Source organism: Poecilia latipinna, unplaced genomic scaffold (assembly GCF_001443285.1).
Source record: "Poecilia latipinna isolate Pla-1442-1.1 unplaced genomic scaffold, P_latipinna-1.0 Scaffold1184, whole genome shotgun sequence".
NCBI classification, from domain to species: domain Eukaryota; kingdom Metazoa; phylum Chordata; class Actinopteri; order Cyprinodontiformes; family Poeciliidae; genus Poecilia; species Poecilia latipinna.
The window spans coordinates 90,094-108,899 of record NW_015113800.1 but is presented as its reverse complement, the minus strand read 5'-3'; the positions used below and the strand labels follow the sequence as shown (position 1 = coordinate 108,899).

General features: G+C 49.5%; 2 protein-coding genes across 4 annotated transcripts; both read right to left on the bottom strand.

The window, feature by feature from the left end:
* Window positions 1–527: 527 nt before the first annotated feature.
* On the bottom strand, window positions 528–11,060 carry pcf11 (PCF11 cleavage and polyadenylation factor subunit). 2 transcript variants are annotated; one of them, XM_015053493.1, is made up of 17 exons: window positions 10,674–11,060; window positions 8,225–8,350; window positions 7,913–8,101; window positions 6,703–6,927; window positions 5,574–6,559; window positions 5,253–5,427; window positions 4,828–5,173; window positions 4,613–4,747; window positions 3,205–4,460; window positions 3,031–3,097; window positions 2,831–2,956; window positions 2,622–2,745; window positions 2,328–2,511; window positions 2,102–2,257; window positions 1,858–1,950; window positions 1,280–1,315; window positions 528–1,200 (listed from the first exon to the last, which is right to left on the bottom strand). In XM_015053493.1, the coding sequence occupies exons 1-17, from the start codon at window positions 10,914–10,916 to the stop codon at window positions 979–981; spliced, it is 4,689 nt and encodes a 1,562-aa protein (XP_014908979.1). In that variant the 5' UTR covers window positions 10,917–11,060; the 3' UTR covers window positions 528–978. The 2 variants fall into 2 exon arrangements, with proteins under 2 accessions (XP_014908979.1, XP_014908980.1); XM_015053494.1 differs by lacking the exons at window positions 528–1,200; window positions 1,280–1,315 and adding an exon at window positions 1,708–1,762 and having other exon boundaries at window positions 1,807–1,950.
* Window positions 11,061–11,800: 740 nt separating this feature from the next.
* ncbp3 (nuclear cap binding subunit 3) lies at window positions 11,801–17,765 on the bottom strand. Of its 2 annotated transcripts, none has more exons than XM_015053492.1 (13): window positions 17,006–17,765; window positions 16,528–16,593; window positions 16,101–16,206; window positions 15,890–16,015; window positions 14,689–14,814; window positions 14,491–14,606; window positions 14,272–14,380; window positions 13,987–14,086; window positions 13,805–13,914; window positions 13,424–13,733; window positions 13,147–13,313; window positions 12,890–13,066; window positions 11,801–12,675 (listed from the first exon to the last, which is right to left on the bottom strand). In XM_015053492.1, the coding sequence occupies exons 1-13, from the start codon at window positions 17,186–17,188 to the stop codon at window positions 12,368–12,370; spliced, it is 2,004 nt and encodes a 667-aa protein (XP_014908978.1). In that variant the 5' UTR covers window positions 17,189–17,765; the 3' UTR covers window positions 11,801–12,367. The 2 variants fall into 2 exon arrangements, with proteins under 2 accessions (XP_014908978.1, XP_014908976.1); XM_015053490.1 differs by having other exon boundaries at window positions 12,884–13,066; window positions 17,006–17,764.
* Window positions 17,766–18,806: the final 1,041 nt, after the last annotated feature.

Genomic DNA, 18,806 nt, shown 5'->3' with positions numbered 1-18,806 from the left:
GGGATTCACTCGGGTAAACAAGAGGGTAGCCTCCCTCTGCCTATGAGATAGGCACCAGCAACCCTGATGCCTATCTAGGGTGTTAGAAAATGGATGGTTGACTTCCATTGAGGTAGTGGAGCCTGAGAACTCTGGGTCAGGCTCTCCAGTCTGGTGCCGAGGTCCAAACCAGTCTACATGGGCTTTGTAGACTTGGAGGAGTTTGACTTTATGCCTGGGGAACCCTGAAAGGGTACCAGGATCTTTGATACGGGTGGTTAGGTCAGAGGTGTCAAACTCCAGTCCTCAAGGGCCACTGTCCTGCAGCTTTTAGATGTGCTACAGGTACAAAACACTGGAATGAAATGGCTTAATTATCTCCTTGTGTAGATAAGTTTTCCAGAGACTTGCTGATGACCTAATTATTCTATTCAGGTGTGGTGCAGCAGAGGCACATCTAAAAGTTGCAGGGCACCGGCCCTCCAGGACTGGAGTTTGATACATGTGGGTTAGATGATGGATGAGAATGAAAACAGGAAATCGGGAGGTTTGAGTCCACTGAAGCTTTATTTTAATGACTGAACCTAAATGACAGCAGAACCGAGTCGGATCAGAACCAGAATTCACACAGAAAAACGTTTCAGACTCGTTTATTGAAGAAAAAACAAAAGTAAAAAGATCCTCAAACGAGACGTCGTCCAATCAGATGATGCTTACCTTCAACACCTGTGATGACTCCTCACCAGAGCAGCCAATCAACAATCAAACTATGTAACTAGGCAACAGACAGCAGCTGCAGACCAGAGTTACCAAAAAATACTTTAATGTATAAATTAAATCATTTACAGCCGTGGCGTACAGAATCGATCAGAACCGCGGCAAACAGAACCGCAGCGAACAGAACCGCGGCCCAGAAACGGCCGCAACTATCCAAATACCAAAATGTATTCAAGAGGTAAAAATCTTCGACCCGTCAGGACAAAGAGGAGCGGCGCCGCGTCAAGCCGTGTCCTCGGACCGGGCTGAGTCCGCCGGCGCCTCAGAGTCTGGTTCCTCCTGACCAGAAACAGTGATGTCAGCCTCTACTTCCTGTTTGATCTGACAGGAAGTGACCTGACAGGAAGTCTCGGCCTCCTCTTCCTCGGTCTTGACGAATGCGCCCAGTGGGTGTTCGGCCAGCAGCCGACTGGGGGACGGCGTTGCGTCCAGGTAGGACGACGTCTGAGGGGCGAGAGAGGGAGAGAGCATGATGAAGAGGACGAGGAAGAGCAGGGGCTAGACTCAGACGGACTGGACTCACCTTCTTATAGTCCTCGAAGCAGGCCGGGTGGAAGTTCTGTTGAGACAAAACACAGTTCACACGGTTCTGATCCGATTCACACAACATTTACCAGAGCAGAACTGGCAGTAAAACTGGAACAAAACCATCAATTAAAATTGATGTTATTTTCTAAAGATGGAGGCATTCTGGGTCCGATTCTTTTCCCCAGATTAGATATGAAATCAAGAGTCATCAACCATTTTCAAGAGAAATCAACCGGCTCAAGAGTATATGAGCTAAAACCTAGACCGGACAGGAACCACCAGCTTCATCTGAAATCTGAACAGAACCGGGCTCTAGAACCAGGAGTCCCATTTTGATATTTTAAGATTAATATTAAAATTCAAATATTAAATTATCAAGATTATATATATTAAAATCATAATAAAATAAGAGTTTAATATTATGATCCAAATATTAGAATGAAACCCTGAAAGTTTCTGACTTCCACCTGAGGGGGCGGGTCATATGCAAAGTGGGCGGAGTGTGTTAAAGGGTCATATGCAAAGTGGGCGGAGTGTGTTAAAGGGTCATATGCAAAGTGGGCGGGGCCTGACCTTGTCATCCACTCTGACAGCGTTCTTCAGGAACCAGTCCTCCTCTTCCTCCACCCAGTACGTCTCAAACGGCTCCTGGCAGATTTCACACGACTGTGGAGAAAAATGGATCATCAGAACCGGTTCCACACCACAAACCTCCTGGTTCTGGACCAGAACCCGGCCGCAGCCCTGACCCAAACCTAGCAGCAGGAGAAGGCTGGTGTGTCAGCACTGCCCCGGGTGCCCGGCCTGAGCAGCTCACCTCTCCCACTTGGTCCTTGGTGGCGCGGACGCTCTGGAACTCCTTCTCCTTGGCGGCCGCCTGATTCTTCTGGACCTCCTCCTCGTTCTCCTTCTCAAAGAACTGGCTCTTTGCACGCTCCTCCAGGTCGGCGATCTCCTCAAACTCGATCCAGTCCTGGAGGTGGTGGACAGCTCAGTCAGGATTGTGCTGTTGGCTGTGTGTGTGTGTGCGTGTGCATGCTCACCGTCAGGCTGTAGTACCAGCGGCGATGTGTGACCTTCTTGCTGGCGACCTTGCCGGCATGGTTCTGCCTGAAGTGCCAGTCCAGGTGGTCAGCATACAGGTCGGTCTGCGCCGCCGTGAAGCGCATGCTGCAGAGGCAGCACTGGTTCCCTGAGTACAGCTTGGTCACCACGCTCTCATAGCGCCTGCAGGAAGGGGTCAGAGGTCAGAATATAGGAGCAAACTGAATCATTTGTGCTGCGTTCAGGAGCCGTAGGAACCCCAAGGATGGGTCAGTGTAACATCTGTGACTCACTGCTTCATGCTGTCGATGCTGAAGCTGGTCAGATCCGGCAGGTCTTCATCCTCCTCCACCTCCGGGTCCTCCTCTTCCTCCTCCTCCACAGCTGGAGTCGGGGCAGTTGTCGTGGACGATGCCTCTGAAAAGAAACAGAAACCTTAGACGGTGTGAAGGGTTGAAGTGGAGCAGTGGCAGCGGCAGCAACTTGTGATTGGCTGACTGACCGCTGGCGGTCTGCGAAGACTCAGCCTGTGACGGCGGCTTGATGATGCCGTTGAAGATGAGCTTGGACAGAAGGTCGTTGACGTCCAGCTGACCGAAGTGGTTCTCTGCAGGAGCCGCCTGCGCAGCTGCAGACACAACATCTGTTAGACCTGACATCACTTCCTGTTCTCACACAGAGGTCCAAGCTTTAAATACGTACCCTGCTGTCCGAAAGGCACTGGGTTCTGAGGCAGGTAGGGCTGGTTCAGGTTCCCCATCATGGAGCCCTTGAGGGAGGAGAACCAGGTCAGAATCAGCAGGATGAGCCCAGCAGACAGAGAGTAAAGAATACTGACAGGAACAGGAAGCAGAGGGGAACAGGAAGCAGACTCACCGGCTGCTGCATGCTGATGGCGGGAGCTGCAGGGTTGTAGAAGGGCCCGGGGCCTGGCTGGCTGAACGGGACCGGCTGCATGTTGAAGTTTGCTGCCGGCAGCATGTTGGGGCCGGGGGTGAACTGAGGGTTCATGGGTTCTGGGAACCGCTGGGGGGCCATGCCGAAGCTCTGCTGGGGGCCCATGGGGCCGTCATAGAGGGGCGGGGCCATCGGCTGCATGGGCAGCTGGATGTTGTGCTGGGGGGGGAACCTGGGCGGACCCTGCTGGCCAGGAGCATAGTCAAAGCGTGGGGGCCCAGGTTGATGAGGTCCCGCTTGGTGGGGGCCCCCAGGCAGATCAAACCTGGGGCCTGGTCCAGGGCCCTCAAAGCGACTGGGGCCGTCAAATCTCATTGGACCCATTTGGTTAGTGGGGCCCTCAAAGCGGAGGGGCCGCTGTTGCTGGAAGCCCATTGGGCCAGGACCCATGTTGTTGAAGGGCCCTGGCCCATCGAAACGCTGCATGGGGCCCTCCAAGTGACCAGGCCCCCCCATCTGTCCCTCAAACCTGACCGACTGCTGCTGGCCTACAGGGCCTCCAAACCTGCTGGGGCCCTGGGGGGGCCCATCGAACGGCCCATCTCCTCCTCCTCTCATGGCCATGCGGAGACCCTCACAGGGCCCGGAGCCCTCAGTCCTCTCTGCCATATTATGGTGCGCAGGGCCCTCAAATCTGCCGGGGCCAGGGTGGTGGGAGCCCTCAAACTGCGGCTCCTCGAAACGGCCGGGGCCACCACCTTCATACCAGCCGGGCCGGTGCGGTCTGGAGGGGCCCATGTGCCCAGGGCCACTGTAGCGCGAGGGGGGATGTCCTCCTTCATGGGGCGGTGTGTGCCCTGGGGAGTCGCTGTGTCGGACCCCAGACAGAGGCCCTCCGCGGGGAGGCCCCTTCAGACTGGTGAGGTGAGGAACGGGGGCATCCAAGGGCCCCTCGTCAGAGTGCTCGCTGTTGGGACTTTCAAAGCGAGGAACCGGACTCATGTCTGCTGAGTCTTTCTGATGTAAAGGCGACAGGCGCTCCCGCTCAAATCGAGGGGGTGGAGCCTCCAGACTGGCTGGCCCGGGGGAGTTCCTGCGGCCCCCAGTGACGGGGGAGGGCCCGTCCTGCCGGCGTGTGTCAGCAGGGCCGTATCTCCGCGGGGCGTCATAGCCACTCTTGTGCTCGTCGTCGTAGAGCTGTCGCTCCGTCAGTGGCGACGTCCACTCCCGCTCACCTGCAGGACAGAACAGGATGCTGAGGATTTCTGCACACCCTGAACACAACACGTCCCGGACCACCACCTCACCCAAAGGTGCTGCTCTACACATAAATCCCTGAAACCCAGACTGATCTGGTCCCTAACCTTGACCTCTGGCCTGGACTTACTGGACTCTCCAGGGCGGTCCCTCCTGCGGAAGCGGAGCCCCTTCAGCTTGGGGAACTCTTTCCCGTGGTTGTACTCCTCCACCATGGGGGCCAGAGGGGTCCGCACCTCCTCTCGCTCCTTGCTCCTCCGTTCACCTGCAGGTTAGCAGAAGCATCAGCTACTGTCCAATAGGAGAGCAGCATGTCCGTGTTTTCCCAGGTGTTCCCCAGCTCACCTGGCCGTCCGTATGGGTGTCCACCGCTCCGTCCTCCCAGTTTCTCTCCTGGTCTCGGCTCCCCAACATCCTCCGGAGTCTCGTGGCCTTCCTCGCCTGTGACTCTGTGGTTGACCTGAGTCTTCCTCAGCTTGGACTTGTGCTCGTAGTAGGACAGCTCAGCTGCGTCCATTGTGTCATGGGGGCGGGGAATGGACGGCTTCTTCATGGAGAAGTCTCCGGACTCGTCCCAGTTCTCCGAGCGCTGCTGCTTCTCCTCCTGGTACTGGAAGAAGTGTTTGATCTGGTGTGCCATGTTCAGGAAGTCCTCCTGGGAAATCTCTCCGCTCTCCAGACGCTTGCTGGCCTGTGGACACAAACACCACTGTTACCATAACAACAGACAGAAGCAGGAAGCTGGGAGGCCCACGTGTTCCTGAACGCACCCTCCTCAGCAGGTCCTTCTTGGAGGCGGAGTTGAGGACTTCAGGAATCTGTAGGTTGGCGTCAACGCTGAGACGGATCTTCTGGTTCCTAGGGGTGCCAGGCCGGGTCGGGGTGCCATGGGGTTTGTGTCGGGGGGGTCCAGACTTGGTGTGGGAGTCCTCAGGCTGCTTTGTGCTGTGGAACCAGACAGTTTACACATTTACTCACTGCTTCTCTTCACAGTCAAGGGTGAATGTTTCAGAACTAACAACTGATGCCAGAAGAACCCAGGAAATAAAACCAGAGGAAGTAAAGTTGTCAGCTTTCTGAGCCGGACTCACTGTTTGTTCTCCTCCCAGCCACTCCTCCAGCGATGCTGTGAATCCTTGGCCTCCTTGACCCCGTCGTGACCTCGTGGGGAGTGGGAGTCCCTGGATTCGGAGCGGCGCTCCTCCTGCAGCCTTTTTGGCCTCCTGCTGTCCGACTGGGCCTTCTTGGCGCCGGGCCGGTCATCTCGGCCTGGCTTGCCGTGGGGGGTGTCGTCACCACGGACCCTCCGAGGTTTCCCAGCCTTGTGGGATGGTGACAGGGAGCCGCTGCGGGCATGGCTCTTGGGAGAGCGGCGGTCCTTCCTCTTGGGGGAGCTGGTGGGTGATCGTGAGCGGGACCGGGAATGTGTGCGCTTCCTGCGGGTAGTGGCGGTGCCAGGCTTTGGGTCGGGCTTGTCGGCGGGCTCCAGATGGTCGTGTTTGGGCGCCAGTCCGTTCAGAGGCTTGGTCTTGTTGGACCTGGGTGGCTCGGCTCTCCGCGGCGCATCGTCCCGCTCCTTCTTGTCCACGCAGCGCTTCTTTTCCTTCACGTCGTCGTCCTTGGCCTCGGCTGGCTTCTCCGACAGACGCTTCTTCAGCCGAGGGTCCTTCCTAGGGGCCTCGGCGGGTTTGGGTGTCTCCGCCTCTGCCTGTTTGCTCCTGCTCTGTAGGCCTCTGGCCAGCGGAGACGGAGACTTGGACTTCAGCTTCTCCTCTGGTGGGTCCTTCCTGGGGGGCCGATTTTTTTCCTGCCGGGGGGGTTTCTCTGGTGCCCTCTTCTCGGCAGGGGCCGCTGACGCCCCGGGGGGGTGCGGGCTCTGCCGCTTGGCAGCCGGCTGGGGTGCAGTGGGAGGTCCACTACGGTTCAAACGGGGGTCTCTGGTGGACAGCTTGGGGTCGGCAGGAGGCTGTGGGGGTATCCAGGGCCGGATGGGTGGAGGAACCTGCTGACCCGGTCTCTGAGACGGGCTTGACTCGGCCGGAACTGACCCGATAGGTGGTGGCAGCACCAGGCCACCCTGCAGACACACAAACACTCAGTTAGCTTTTACACGTCAAACTTTGCTTACAGACATCAGAACCAGAACTGGATCCAGACTCTGGTCCAGCCTGAGATTCAGAACCAAACCCAGAACTCTGAGGTTCAGAACCATAAGCCGACCTGTCCTGCCAGCTGGGCCTTCGTCTGCTCCAGCTCCAGCTCGATCTTCTTCTGTTGCAGCTCCAGCAGCTGCTTCTGTTTGGCCAGCAGCTGCTGCCGGATCAGCTGCTCCTGGGTCAGCCCGGCCGGGGCTGTCTGGGGGACCGCCTGGGGAGGTGGTGGAGGGGCTGGGGCCACCGGCGCCGGCTTGGCCGGGACCGGTTGCGTTTGGGCCTTTTCCTCAGGCTGCAAGCAGGAAGAGGAAGATCAGATGTTATTAAACCACGAGGTTAACGGATCAAAGTGAAGCTGGAATAAAACATTTCAGGTCCAGAAGAACCATCAGATCTAAACTCCTCCATCAGGGGAGGAAGACGAAACATTTCCTGAACCAAGCTGCTTCGTTCTGAATTGTTTCCCACTGAGAATCTGGTCAGACTGGTTCTGATCCAGTGAACTGGGACAGATGAGAGCTGCAGGACAAGTCCAACTCAAACCTTCACTGCAAAAACTAAATCTTAACAAGCTTTCCTGTCTGGTTTCTGCTGCAGATTGGGGCGATGTGGACGTTCATCATAATATTTTATGGCACTGTTGTGATGACAATAAAAATGATGATGAAAAACTATTACGTCTTTAAGGATTTTTAGCATTCAAGTTGCTACAAAAAATGTTTTTTAAAAACATTCCCGTTTTGAAGAAGTGTGATTTAAACTGCAACTTTAATCATATTTACTGATATCTGGGGAACAATGGAGAAAATAGTAAAAACATTTACAATTATATAAATGTTGCCAACATTAATGCAAATTTATCAAGACAATAAAATCAGAATTATTTTCACAATGAACGCTATAATAAATGCCCATGCCTACAGAAAATATCTCTAATATAAAAGTAACTTTTCAACTAGATATTAATCTTTTTAGTCTTATAAAATTCTGGGAGATTTCTTCACTTATAACATGGGAAATGTCTCACCTGTGAAAAAATCTGCCACTAGTTACTGACTCAAAACAAGCTCCTATAACTTGTTGTAAAGTTACATTGGGTTAGTTTTGTCTGACTGACATACTTACAGTAGGACCTGGACAGGAAACCTTGGTAGGATTTTGTATTTGAGGACAGTGAGGATTTATTTAATGTTCTCAGTCCAGAACCAGCAGAGATCAGAGCAGAGGTCTGCTGGTTCCTGCGGTAGAAGCCTGCGTTGCCAAAGCATCACACCCACCTGCTTGAGGAACCTGGGATTGACATGGATGCTGGAGGTGGAGTTGAAGTTGTGCGGCAGCGGCTTGATAGGCCAGGCCGTGTCCAGAGAATTGACCCGGACGTCCAGGGCATAGAGCTTCTTGAGCGGAAAGACGTCATCCCAGGTGGAGCGAAGCTTGAACAGGCTCTTCCTGGTGTTCTCATCCACCTACACACAGAGCACAGAGAGCTGGGTGCCTTGGCCACAGCCCACCTCAGCCCACAACCAACAAGCAACAGCAGGACGCCATGTGGGCAGAGCTTAAAGACACGGCAGCTAGCGGGACTTTACCTTTTCAAAGACACAAATAAATGAAGCGATTAGGTTTTTAGCAAACACTGCAAGGTACTCTCCTCCAACGTTCTTCACTATGGAGTCCACTAAGTACAAAACTGGGAGCTTCTCAGCGGCCGGCGCCTGGAGCGATAAGAGAACTCAACAAGTTTAGACAACAGCAGGGGTTACACAACATTTCAGAACAAATGAATAAAAAAACAAAAACAAAACAAAAAACACAAAGTTCCCAAACAAAATCCACTTAAAAAAAATCTGGATTAAAAAAAAAAAAATAATTAAAAAAAAAAATAAAATCAGCCTCCACGGTTTGGTTCTTCTTTCAGGAACAAAATGTCCAAAAAGGTTCAAGACCAGGATCTTCAGTCGGTTCTGATTGCAAATATGGAGGTGGTAATCCGTCGTCATGGCGATCCAGTTCGTTGGTCCGGGGACAGCGTTTACCTCCAAAGAGGGCCCCTGCTGGCGCAGCCCTCTTTGTACGTTACCCAGGCGATGGTGCGCTCTGCTTGGTTTGTTTTTACCCTTTCGGGTTTTGAACCTTCAACTTTCAACCTTCAGTTATGAACCCAGATTTAAGCTCTGCAGCGCTCAGAGCCACACAGACCAGAGTTAAACCCACAAAGAAAAAATGACAAAAAGCACATTTCACAGATTTTATTATCAACATATTTAACCAGCAGTCACATTCCAGGAAAATAGAGAAAATCCAGATGAACGAGTGAATTCATTCATTCATGCAGACGAATCAAACACTGAGGGGATGAGGGTGGGGGCAGGATGTGGTCCGGCTCAATCAGAACCACCGCCAGGGTTCTAACCTGTCACCAACGCTCAGAACCAAGACCTGCTGGGAAATATTTACATCATCCACATTGTGGAGCAATTCATATTTTACAATATTTATAAAAATATACAACAGAAAACCAGTAAACGACCTCAGAACCAAACTGGTCCCAGTAGAGGGGTTCAAACCAGTGAGGCCCCGGGGCCAATCAGCAAACAACATTGATTTGAGTTTTTACTCAGATCTGGACCCATCTATTTTGTAATGTTACTTTAACCAGAACGGAACCGCCATGTTGGACCTGAGGACTGGGCAGCAGAGCTCATTGCTAGGCAACTAGACACTGAAGACATCCAACCCGCGCCTGGTTAAAGCAGATCATCAGCTTCTGATGCGTTAAACCGATCTGGACCAGAACCTCATCCGAGTCTGACACGATTACTTCAGATTGGTTTTAGATTGTAAGACCAACAGGATTCCAGCTTTGTTCATTGTTGGTTTATTAATAATTAAGGTTGTCAATAATCTGCCTTGTCAGTCAGGTTTCTATCTGAGCCTCGTTAGCAGCTTAGTGACGCCAGAGAGCAGCTGCTCACTGCAGCAACTACTAACATTTACTTCAGTAACTTTTACTTGAATATTAATATTATAAAGTATAGCAAAGAAACATGTTTTGCCCAGAATCCACCAGACTCAGAGTGAGACCTCCTGTTTCTAAACCAGCTTTATTTTCTACCTGCTCATTCTGATGGAAATCATTTAAACATACAGTAAACATTTATATTATATTTATATACAACTACTGTGCCCTGCTCTTATATACAAATATTAGCTGATGTATTAGTTTAATATTGAAAAAGGTAATTTAGGAACTTTATTAAGTCTTTATTTGTACATAACTTTATATATTTGTCCATCTGATTGCATCACTTTAAATATTAAAGCAAAAGTTTTAATGTTACACAGGAATCGTCTGTTTTCCAAAAACATTTTTACGTTTTAGTAATGTCTTGGATAATACCGATTACTTTTACTTTAATAGAAATAAGTTGATATATTGTTACTTTTCCCAGCTGTGTTCATAAATGATCATAGTGTATAATGACAATAGTAATAAAGTTTATTTGACCTTTTTCTCGCGTGTCTCCAGGCTCTCTGGTTAACGCTCAGATTTCTGACAGGAAACAGTCAGCCGATGATGAAGGCCTTAATGACCACTTCCTGTGACTTCTGACCTCGTTTAGTTTCTTGGTGTTGCCACATGGAAATTAATCACTTCCTGTTTCGGACCAATCTGACACCCTGGAAGAAGTTTCAAACAACTTAAAAAGTAGATGGTTGAAACCGAACTTTGAGGTCAGAATGGACCTGGAACCGGTTAGAGACACTTCCTATTAACGTCTGTTTTTGTTTAAGAAGTTTGTGTAACCGTAAAATGTTTTTCTTTAAAAAAAAAAAAAAGCGGCTTTCTGTTGAAGCCAGGACCACATCCAGCTAGCCGGAGGACCAGAGGTTTATTCAGACAGCCTGACTGAGCTGCTTCCGTACAGAGAAGCCGGAGGTTCTGCTGGGCCTCCACAGAGCGCCGCTAACCACAACACCGCCATGTTTGACCCACATACACAAACTGATAATAAAGTATGCTATGATCATAAAAACCTTGCTGATTTGAGCTTCAATAATAGCCACGATATCCTTGGCGAACTGGATGTTCTCTTCGGCTAGGATGGTGAGCATGTTGATGTGCGGCTTGCTGTTGAACGTCAGGTCCTCCAGCGAGGACTGGTACTCCCTGCAGGCGTCTTCCCGGGCCGTCTGGTCCTCCATCTTCCAGCTCCGACACCCGAACCAAGCTACAGCAGCCGGACCAATAGCATTACCACGTAGCAGCAGACAGTCCATTAATTCATCGAGATAACGGTTGGGCCGACAACCATGAAGAACTATGGCCCAACTCGACGGTATTTTTCCGCCGCCGTCAGTTGGTCTTCTCGGTTCGTTTTCGATGGCAAGAAAATGGCGACTTGAGCTACAGGCCTCATACGTCACATGAAATTCACTTGTAGTTACAGTGACGTCAGTGTGCCTCATTGGCTGGAAAAACGCAGTGCTTCCCGGGCTTTGGATTTCGATTGGTCCGAAAGAATAACAAACACACAAAGGAGCTAATCAGAGTGAAGGAGATGACAGTTGTGTAAGAAACGGCCGCTTGAGGCGATTGGCCGACGCATGCGACCACTGCTTGGAGCCTGACAGGTAGAGGTCTCTTTAACAGTAAGCATGTTCAATATGAGCATAGCAGTAAATATAACAGTCATTAAATTACAAAATAGCTCTAATTTTAAAAGATTACACAAATAACTAAAACCGGAGCATAAACTCAAATTACATAATGCTAATTTCTCTAAAAAAAAAGAAATATAAATATCTTGAATAAAAAATAATCCAAAAATAAATGACTAAATAAAAAGCAAGAAAACAGAAAATAACTGAAAATTGTAAATATTTTTTGTATGACAATAAATTAAGTAAAATAAAATGTTTAAAATAGAAAAATAGGCAAAAGAAAATATAATTCTCATTGATAACTTAAGGACGGTGTTGCCCAAGTACACAAAGTGAAAAGAATTTGTGACAAATATCTGTAGACGAATAACCTGCTCTAAATATCAGTTTCACAAGTTATTTTAGTTTTTAAAATACCAGAATTTGGAAATAACTTTATATATTAGTCTGATGACATTTTTAAATATTAAACCAAATTAACTGAATACAAAGACACACCACACTTTCCAGATTTTTATTAATAAAAATCGAACAATGAGTCATATTCCACCCACTTCACAGTTCTGCTCTGCTTTGTGGTTAGAGTGGACAGAATGTAGAGGTCAAAGGTCAGGCAAAACAGAGTTTATTGGGCAGCCAATCAGCATCTGGCTAAAAGCTGATTGGCGGCTTTGCTGTCCGACTGTTTTAACTCTGACCTGGATCATCATCATCATCATAATCATGAGAGGAAGAACGGCTCCATGGGTTCATTTAACATTAGGAACAGCTGCTGTGGACCTGGCAACCCGGCAACTCGACCCGGTTCATGGTTCCCGTCCCACAGAGGAAGAGGAAGCTGATGGCATCACACAGGAAGGAAATAAAAAACTACAAACAGAAGCAGGAAGGGTTCAGGCAGAGGGGCGCAGTCCCATCACGGTCCTCTGTTCTAGGTTCTGCCCCAAGACTCATCATGTTCCGGGCAAACAGGAAGTTCAGCTCCTCCTCAGTAACAGGAATGGTTAGTGACGGTGCTCTGCCCAGCCCCCAGCAGGTGAAGGGGCTTTAGGCTCCGCCCTGTGGGTTCAAGCGTCCGAGTCATCACTGCTGTCGCGGCTGATCTCGATCTGCAGCGACGGCAGGTTGTCCAACCGGCTCTTCTTCATCTTGTGGCTGCGGCGTTCCTGTTTCTGTTTGATCATGGCACCCCAGACCCTCTGCAGCGTAGAGTCGTCTTCCTCCTCTCCCTCCTCCTCCTCCTCCTCCCCGTCGCCCCGCCTCCTCCGGCTGACGTCCTGCCGCTCTGGGCGGCTGCTCTGCCTGCGCTCATGATGCCCGGCGCTGCTGCTGCTGTCGTCGCCAGCGGCGGAACCCAGCCTGCTCCACAGAGCGCCTACAGACAGAAAGTCGGAGGATCAGACAGGAAGTGGAATTTAACAAACAGATCAGGACGCTCAGACATAAAACGCGATTATAATCTGCTCAGAACCATTCTGACTGAGTTTTAATCTAGGTAGCAAAGGTCACCAGGAGGTCACAGCACATTTCTACAAGAAGTTCTAAACAGAAGGTGGAATGAAAACAGGAAGTGGCGGTCGTACTCGTACTTGTCTTCCTGTCTTTGGAAGTGTTTGGTCCTCTGCTGTCCTGGCTGGCCACGCCCAGTCTGCGGTGCACATTGCTGATTGGCTCCCGGGGTGGGGGAGTGTCCCGGGGGGACGAAGGCGAGGCTGAGCGCCGCCTGTCGGGGGAGTAGCGCCTCTTCCCGAGCCGCTGCCTCACGTCTGCGGGGTCAGTAAAGGTCAGCAAAGGTCAGTCCTGCCCAGCCACCGCAACCTCTGGAACACCTGGTTCTACGCCTCACCTGTCTTCCTGCTGCTGGCCACCGGGGAGCGCTGTCTGCTGCCAGAGCCCCCAGAGCCCCCAGAGCCACCATGACGCTTCTCCTCCAGCAGCTGCCGGACGTCCGTCACCTTGGGGGGCGACGAGGCCTTAGCCCGGTTCTGAGAGCCTGACGACCCGATCCGGTTCCTGTTTCACATGGAACAAGTTCGAGATGAATAAAACCTCCGACCCAGTTCTGCTCAGCTTGCTGTCACCAGGCCAGGCGACAGGAAGTGAAAGCACAAAGTGATTCTCACCTGATGTTCTTCAGGTGGCCCTCCAGCTCGTCAGCATACATAGTCATCTTCTTGCTCTTCTTGGGCGATGGCGTAGAGATCATCTTCAGCTCCAGGTCGTAGTCCATCTCGTCCGACTCGGACCACGGCGAAGGAGAGCGCTCCGCCCGGCTGTGAAGCCCTGCACCCGGCGGGCGCGAGGCTCCGCCCCTCTCCTTGTACTCCACCACCCTGTCGTCAGAGTCCATGTCCTCGTCAGCCTCATCCTCCTGTTCTTCGTCCTCCTCTTCCTCTTCCTTTATGGGCTCCTCGGGGAGGTTGACCAGGTCAGCTGAGGGTGGAAGCAGAGGATTGTGGGTAACAGTGTGGGTGGTGACGTTTGGGTGTGGGCGGAGCTGTTACCGGAGTGTCGGTGTGTGTATGGCGGAGTGTGTCCCATGCTGTCTCCGATCAGAGGCTTCTTGCTCTTGATCACGTCCCTCTGGATGCGCCGGTTGTGGTACCGCCGCTTCCTGCGGGACGAGGCCTGGTCAGTACATGTTGGGTGTTCCAGTTGTCATGGTGCCCAGAGGGCAGAGACTCACCAGGAGTTGCTGAGGATCCCCTTCATGCCACCATAGTTTGGGTTTCCATACTTCATGTAGTATCTGCTGCGGCGCGCAGCTCCCAGCTCCTTCCTGTCATCTGGACCGGTACCAGGAGGAAACGGGTCAGAACGTGTTGGACTCATGTCAGTGTGTGCTTACAGACAAAACGCTGAAATTAAAAAAATATCTATGCAGAACATCTACTCATATTCAGTCAATGAAATTACTCAGATGGGTGGAAATACCAGCTGGTGAGTGTGTGTGCGTGTGTGTGTGTGTTACCCTGCGTGGCGAAGCGCAGCAGCAGCTTGTTTCCTTTGAACGGTTTGATGGCAGGTCTCAGTTCATTCCTCAGCAGAGACTCTCTCTCCGCTTGCGACAGGTCGCCCACCTGACACACACACACACACACACACACACACACACACACACACACACACACACAGCTGAGTCACTCATCAGTCAGACGACCACTTCCTGTTCTCCCAGGTGAAGCTTTACCTGTCCAGCCGTCTTGCTCTCATCGTCTCTGCTCTTCTTCACCTCCTCCTCCTCTTCATCCACCTCACCTTCCTCCTCTTTGTCATCCTCATCCTCAGATCCCCGGTCCCGACGAGCTGCGGCGTTCAGACAGACCCATTTACCCAGAATGCACTGCAGCGTCAGGAAGCAGCGACTCAGGTTCTGATCCACACTGACCTTTGCTCGGGTCGTCGGGCTGGGATCCGGACTCCGTCTCCGTGGTAACAGCCTCTAGTTCAGGCATCCGGCTGCTGTTGATTAGAGCTCTGATGCAGGTGTCATCGTCCAGCCAAACCACGTTACCTAGGAAACGGGAAGGCACAGGTAATAAGCCAGGAACCATCAGAACCAGTCAGGAGGTTCCACCAATCACAGAGTAAAACCAATGGAGGGAACCGCCAGCTACAAACCCACCTGCGCTAACCATAAAGCACCAATTACAACAAACATTAGTGGAAGCTAAAGCCTACAGGGCACTTTCTCTCTTGCTCTCGGCGAAGGTGGACGCTTTTTCCTCTGCTCCCTCCCTGCCCATGCCTTCCCTGCTTGCTGTTTTTCTCTTTTTCTATATTTTTGGAGCCTTTCTTTGCACATCCTCCGAATCTACAAATTGTGGATCTGGTCAACCGGTCTCTCAATGCAATTGATCAAATTTTCTCGACGAGAAGTCTGGGCACAGGAGAGCCCTCTTATCCTGCGGGGGCACACCCATTGGGATTCACCTGGGATTTATTCATGATAACAGTATTTCTGCTGTTTGGAGCTTGCGGATTTCTGGATTATCTACAAATTTGTAACAGACTTAGCCGAACTAGCGAACACTCAGACTGCTGGTATGGACAGAGACGCAAGTTGGATGCGAGTCTTGCTGAGGCTCCTTACCACCTCTGCCCCTCCTGTTATCCATGCAGCTGTGGAGCTGAGCGCTCCCCAAGGACATCATGCCTTGATAACAACATCTTCTCGGACTTCTGCCTGGAGGCTGAGCAACGTGGTTTCATGGCCCAGTGATGTCACCGCCTTCACTCACGTCTTTGTTTTGTCTGAATGCTGCCATGTGCCCTAATGTGTCCTTTCCTCTTTTTTAATTTCTGTAAAGCACTTTGTATTGGCTTGTTGCTGAAAATGTGGTATATAAATAAAATTACCTTTGCCTTTTACCTTTAGCTTTAAAGGCTATGCCAATGTGGCATTTAGCAGAAGTTAACGCTAAAGCTCTAAAATCCACCATTTGCTCATATCCACCATTTGTCACAAAGAAAACATGATGACTCAAAAGTCAGAAATGTACATTTTTGCAAAAAAAAAAAAAAAAAAAAAAAAAAAAAAAAAAACAACAACAAAAACACTCCCAGTTCTGACCAGGTTCTGGACTCACAGGCCGTGTCGTTGATCCACTCGATGTGCGCTGGCGGATACTCCTTAAAGTAGCCGAAGACGTCCTGGGTGCTCATGTCGTCCACGCCGGTCACATGGATGGCCTCCATCCGCAACCTAGGAATGGCTGGCACCACAGAAGAAGAAAGAGGCAGTCTGAAGAAGCAGCAACTAATCCCTGGTGAAGAGCAGCAAACAGAACACTGCCTCACCTTTCTTCATGGCGTCTTTATCCAGGAAGACGTTTCTCTGACCGACGTTTTCCTCGCAGCGGAAATGGAAACGTCTCGCCCGCTTCTCCTTCCTCTCGATGGCTTCCTGGAGAGCAAACAGAGTCAGATCAGAACTGCTTCCCAGATCAAGTGGATCCCATCAACTTGAGAGCGGCCGGGTTTCATTTATCCCACAGCACAAAAAAACAAAAAAAACAACAGACAAATATGAGATTTAACATAAGATGATGCTGGCTCACAATGCATACCTGGATCGACTTGTGAGTTTATCTTGGATCCAGGAGTGATTATCTTAGATCCAGGTGTGTGCTTATCTTGGATCCAGTTGTGTTTTTATCTTGGATCCAGGTGTGTTTTTATTCTGGATTCAGGAGTGTTTTTATCCTGGATCCAGGTGCGTTATTACCTTGGAGTTGACGTCGATCCCTGTGATGAAGGCTCCGGCCTTGTTCTCGTACCTGCGGCTGGTGTCCTGGAGCAGAGAGAAGACACAGCAGGGGGTTAACATTGAGAGTCAGGAGGTTCAGCTGAAGGCCTCAGGTTTGGGCTCCACCTGCAGGAGAACATCTGCTTCACACACAACCTTAAAGCAACACAGCGAACTGATGAAGGAGCTGTGCAGGGGCAGCAGATGAGGAAAGAGGAGCAGGTTTTCCAAAACAAACGGCTCCTGTCTTCATTAAAAACTGTTTAGAAACGGAACAGAAAGAAGCTGAAAGACAAACGTCTCTACTGCATTTAACTCAATTAACCGGCAGGTTAACGTCTCACTGACTCCCAGACCGAGGCGGGGCTCCGTGGTGCCGCATGCCGCCTCTCCTCACACCTCCGCCGGCCACAGCTAACTCCAGCCCCGGGTCTGCCTGCGGGCCTCAGACACTCACCGGCAACAGCTCCTTCAGGGAGCGGCTAACCGTAACGTCCTCCGCCTCCAGCTCTCCCTCCTCCACCTCCATCGGTTCGGCCTCCCGGCCATCTCTGTCCGACTCGGAGTCAGAGTCTGACTCCGAGCGCTCCGAGCCGCTGTCGGATTTCACCGAGACCCGCAAGCTGCGCACCGCCGCCATGAAGCTAACTGCTGCGGACAACAAGCAGAGCGAGCTGCGCTGGGTTCCGTAACCCGGTAATGCTTTCCCTGCTCTTCTTCTGCGGAGTTATGCTGGTGGAATCAGGGAATGTCGCCCCTTAGTGTTTATTTATTTATCTGAATTTAATGGACGTAATTCTTCTCATATAGATTAATCTCAAATTTTGATTTAATAAAAAAATATATTATATTTTAGCAATTCAATCCGTGATACTCAGGTCATATAGAGTAAATCTGCACAGAGATTTATATTATATTATTTAAAAGGTTTCAAGAGTTTATTTCTTGTAATTTAGATGATTCTGGATTCTAACAGCTCCGCAAACTGTTGAATGGACGATCTTCTCAAGCATGCAGTCAGCCACGTTGCACATTTTTTCGCCACACTTTTTTCTTCCACTCAACTTAAGTTTAAAGTTACATGTAAAGGCTAGACTGATTGTCTATCAGTGTTGTTTTTTCTGACATTTCTGAAATTCAATTTCAGAAATCCGTACTGAAATGTCAGAAATTCGATTTTACTGCAGTTTTTTTCTACGAAAACACCTGTTAAGACTTTAGAATCTGAAAAACAAACTCAATTCAAAAACAGAAAAAAATAACTGAAGAGAAATTTTCAGTAAAATTCTTTTTCATTTTATCAACAATGGAAATAAATATTTGATTTATTGTGTGATTTGTTCTGTAACTTTCTGTGGTTCATGGACACAAAACAATGCTTATTTAAAAGTTGCTACAAAAACATTAGTTTACATTTTATTTTAATGAATTTTAAACTTCAGTCCTCATCATTCATTTATGATAACCAGTAAATCTTAATGTTCCCTACATTTTAATCTCTTTAATCCCAGTTTTAGGGGGGGGAAAATCTCTCTTTAAAACAAAAAACTGTAACTGTAACATATTCTGAGTTCATTTTAGATTTTTATTTATCAGAAGTCTGCCTTTGAAAAATTCAGTATATGCAAATTAATAAAATAATTTTGAAGATTTATGAACATCAGTGAAGAAAATATCAAAGTGGTGTAGGAGTGTAATCTAAAAATGATTTTTGAAATGGGAGTTTACATAAAAATGCAGAAAGCATATTGTTAGCTTAAAGGCTTTATGGAAATTTGAAAGACAAACTACTGAAAAATTAGTAGTTTTTCACTCATTTTGTGTGTTTTGGTATAACAAAACACACAAAATAAAATAAAATAAATAAATCTGCATAAAGACAAGAAATGTTGAGAAACCCAGGAGGGTTAACCGCCTGGCAGTTGTTTCCTGTCTGTTAGGATGAGATCCTGTGGCGTCCCACAGGGTTGTGTTCTTGGTCCCATCTTTGCTACTTTATATTGGCTCTATTTGGGATAAATTGTGGAAAAATAAGTAATCTCTTCACTGTTAATGTGCAGAAATAGCTCCAGATGAATATAAAAACTGAAGCTTTTTAATGAACTGGACCCTTTCTGTCCTTTAGCTTTGATTTACAACCAGACATCTCAGAGAACTTTGGTCAGTTAACTAAGAAGTTTATCTGATCCAGTAAAATTGAGCTTTAAATAAGAAGTGATGATGTCTTTAGAGCAGCATACAACCTCTGACCCCAAACA

Bases quoted from the DNA above. Each gene is read 5' to 3' on its own strand.
- pcf11 (XM_015053493.1), bottom strand. From the start codon at position 10,916: ATGGACTGTCTGCTGCTACGTGGTAATGCTATTGGTCCGGCTGCTGTA. The intron at 1,951-2,101 runs GTGAGCTGCTCA...TTTTCTCCACAG, and splicing joins CCAAGGACCAAGTGGGAGAG to TCGTGTGAAATCTGCCAGGA. The intron at 1,316-1,857 runs GTCAGGCCCCGC...TTGTCTCAACAG, and splicing joins CTGTCAGAGTGGATGACAAG to AACTTCCACCCGGCCTGCTT.
- ncbp3 (XM_015053490.1), bottom strand. From the start codon at position 17,188: ATGGCGGCGGTGCGCAGCTTGCGGGTCTCGGTGAAATCCGACAGCGGC. The intron at 14,381-14,490 runs GTAAAGCTTCAC...TGTGTGTGTCAG, and splicing joins AGAGCAAGACGGCTGGACAG to GTGGGCGACCTGTCGCAAGC. The intron at 13,915-13,986 runs GTGAGTCTCTGC...CTCGTCCCGCAG, and splicing joins GGGATCCTCAGCAACTCCTG to GAAGCGGCGGTACCACAACC.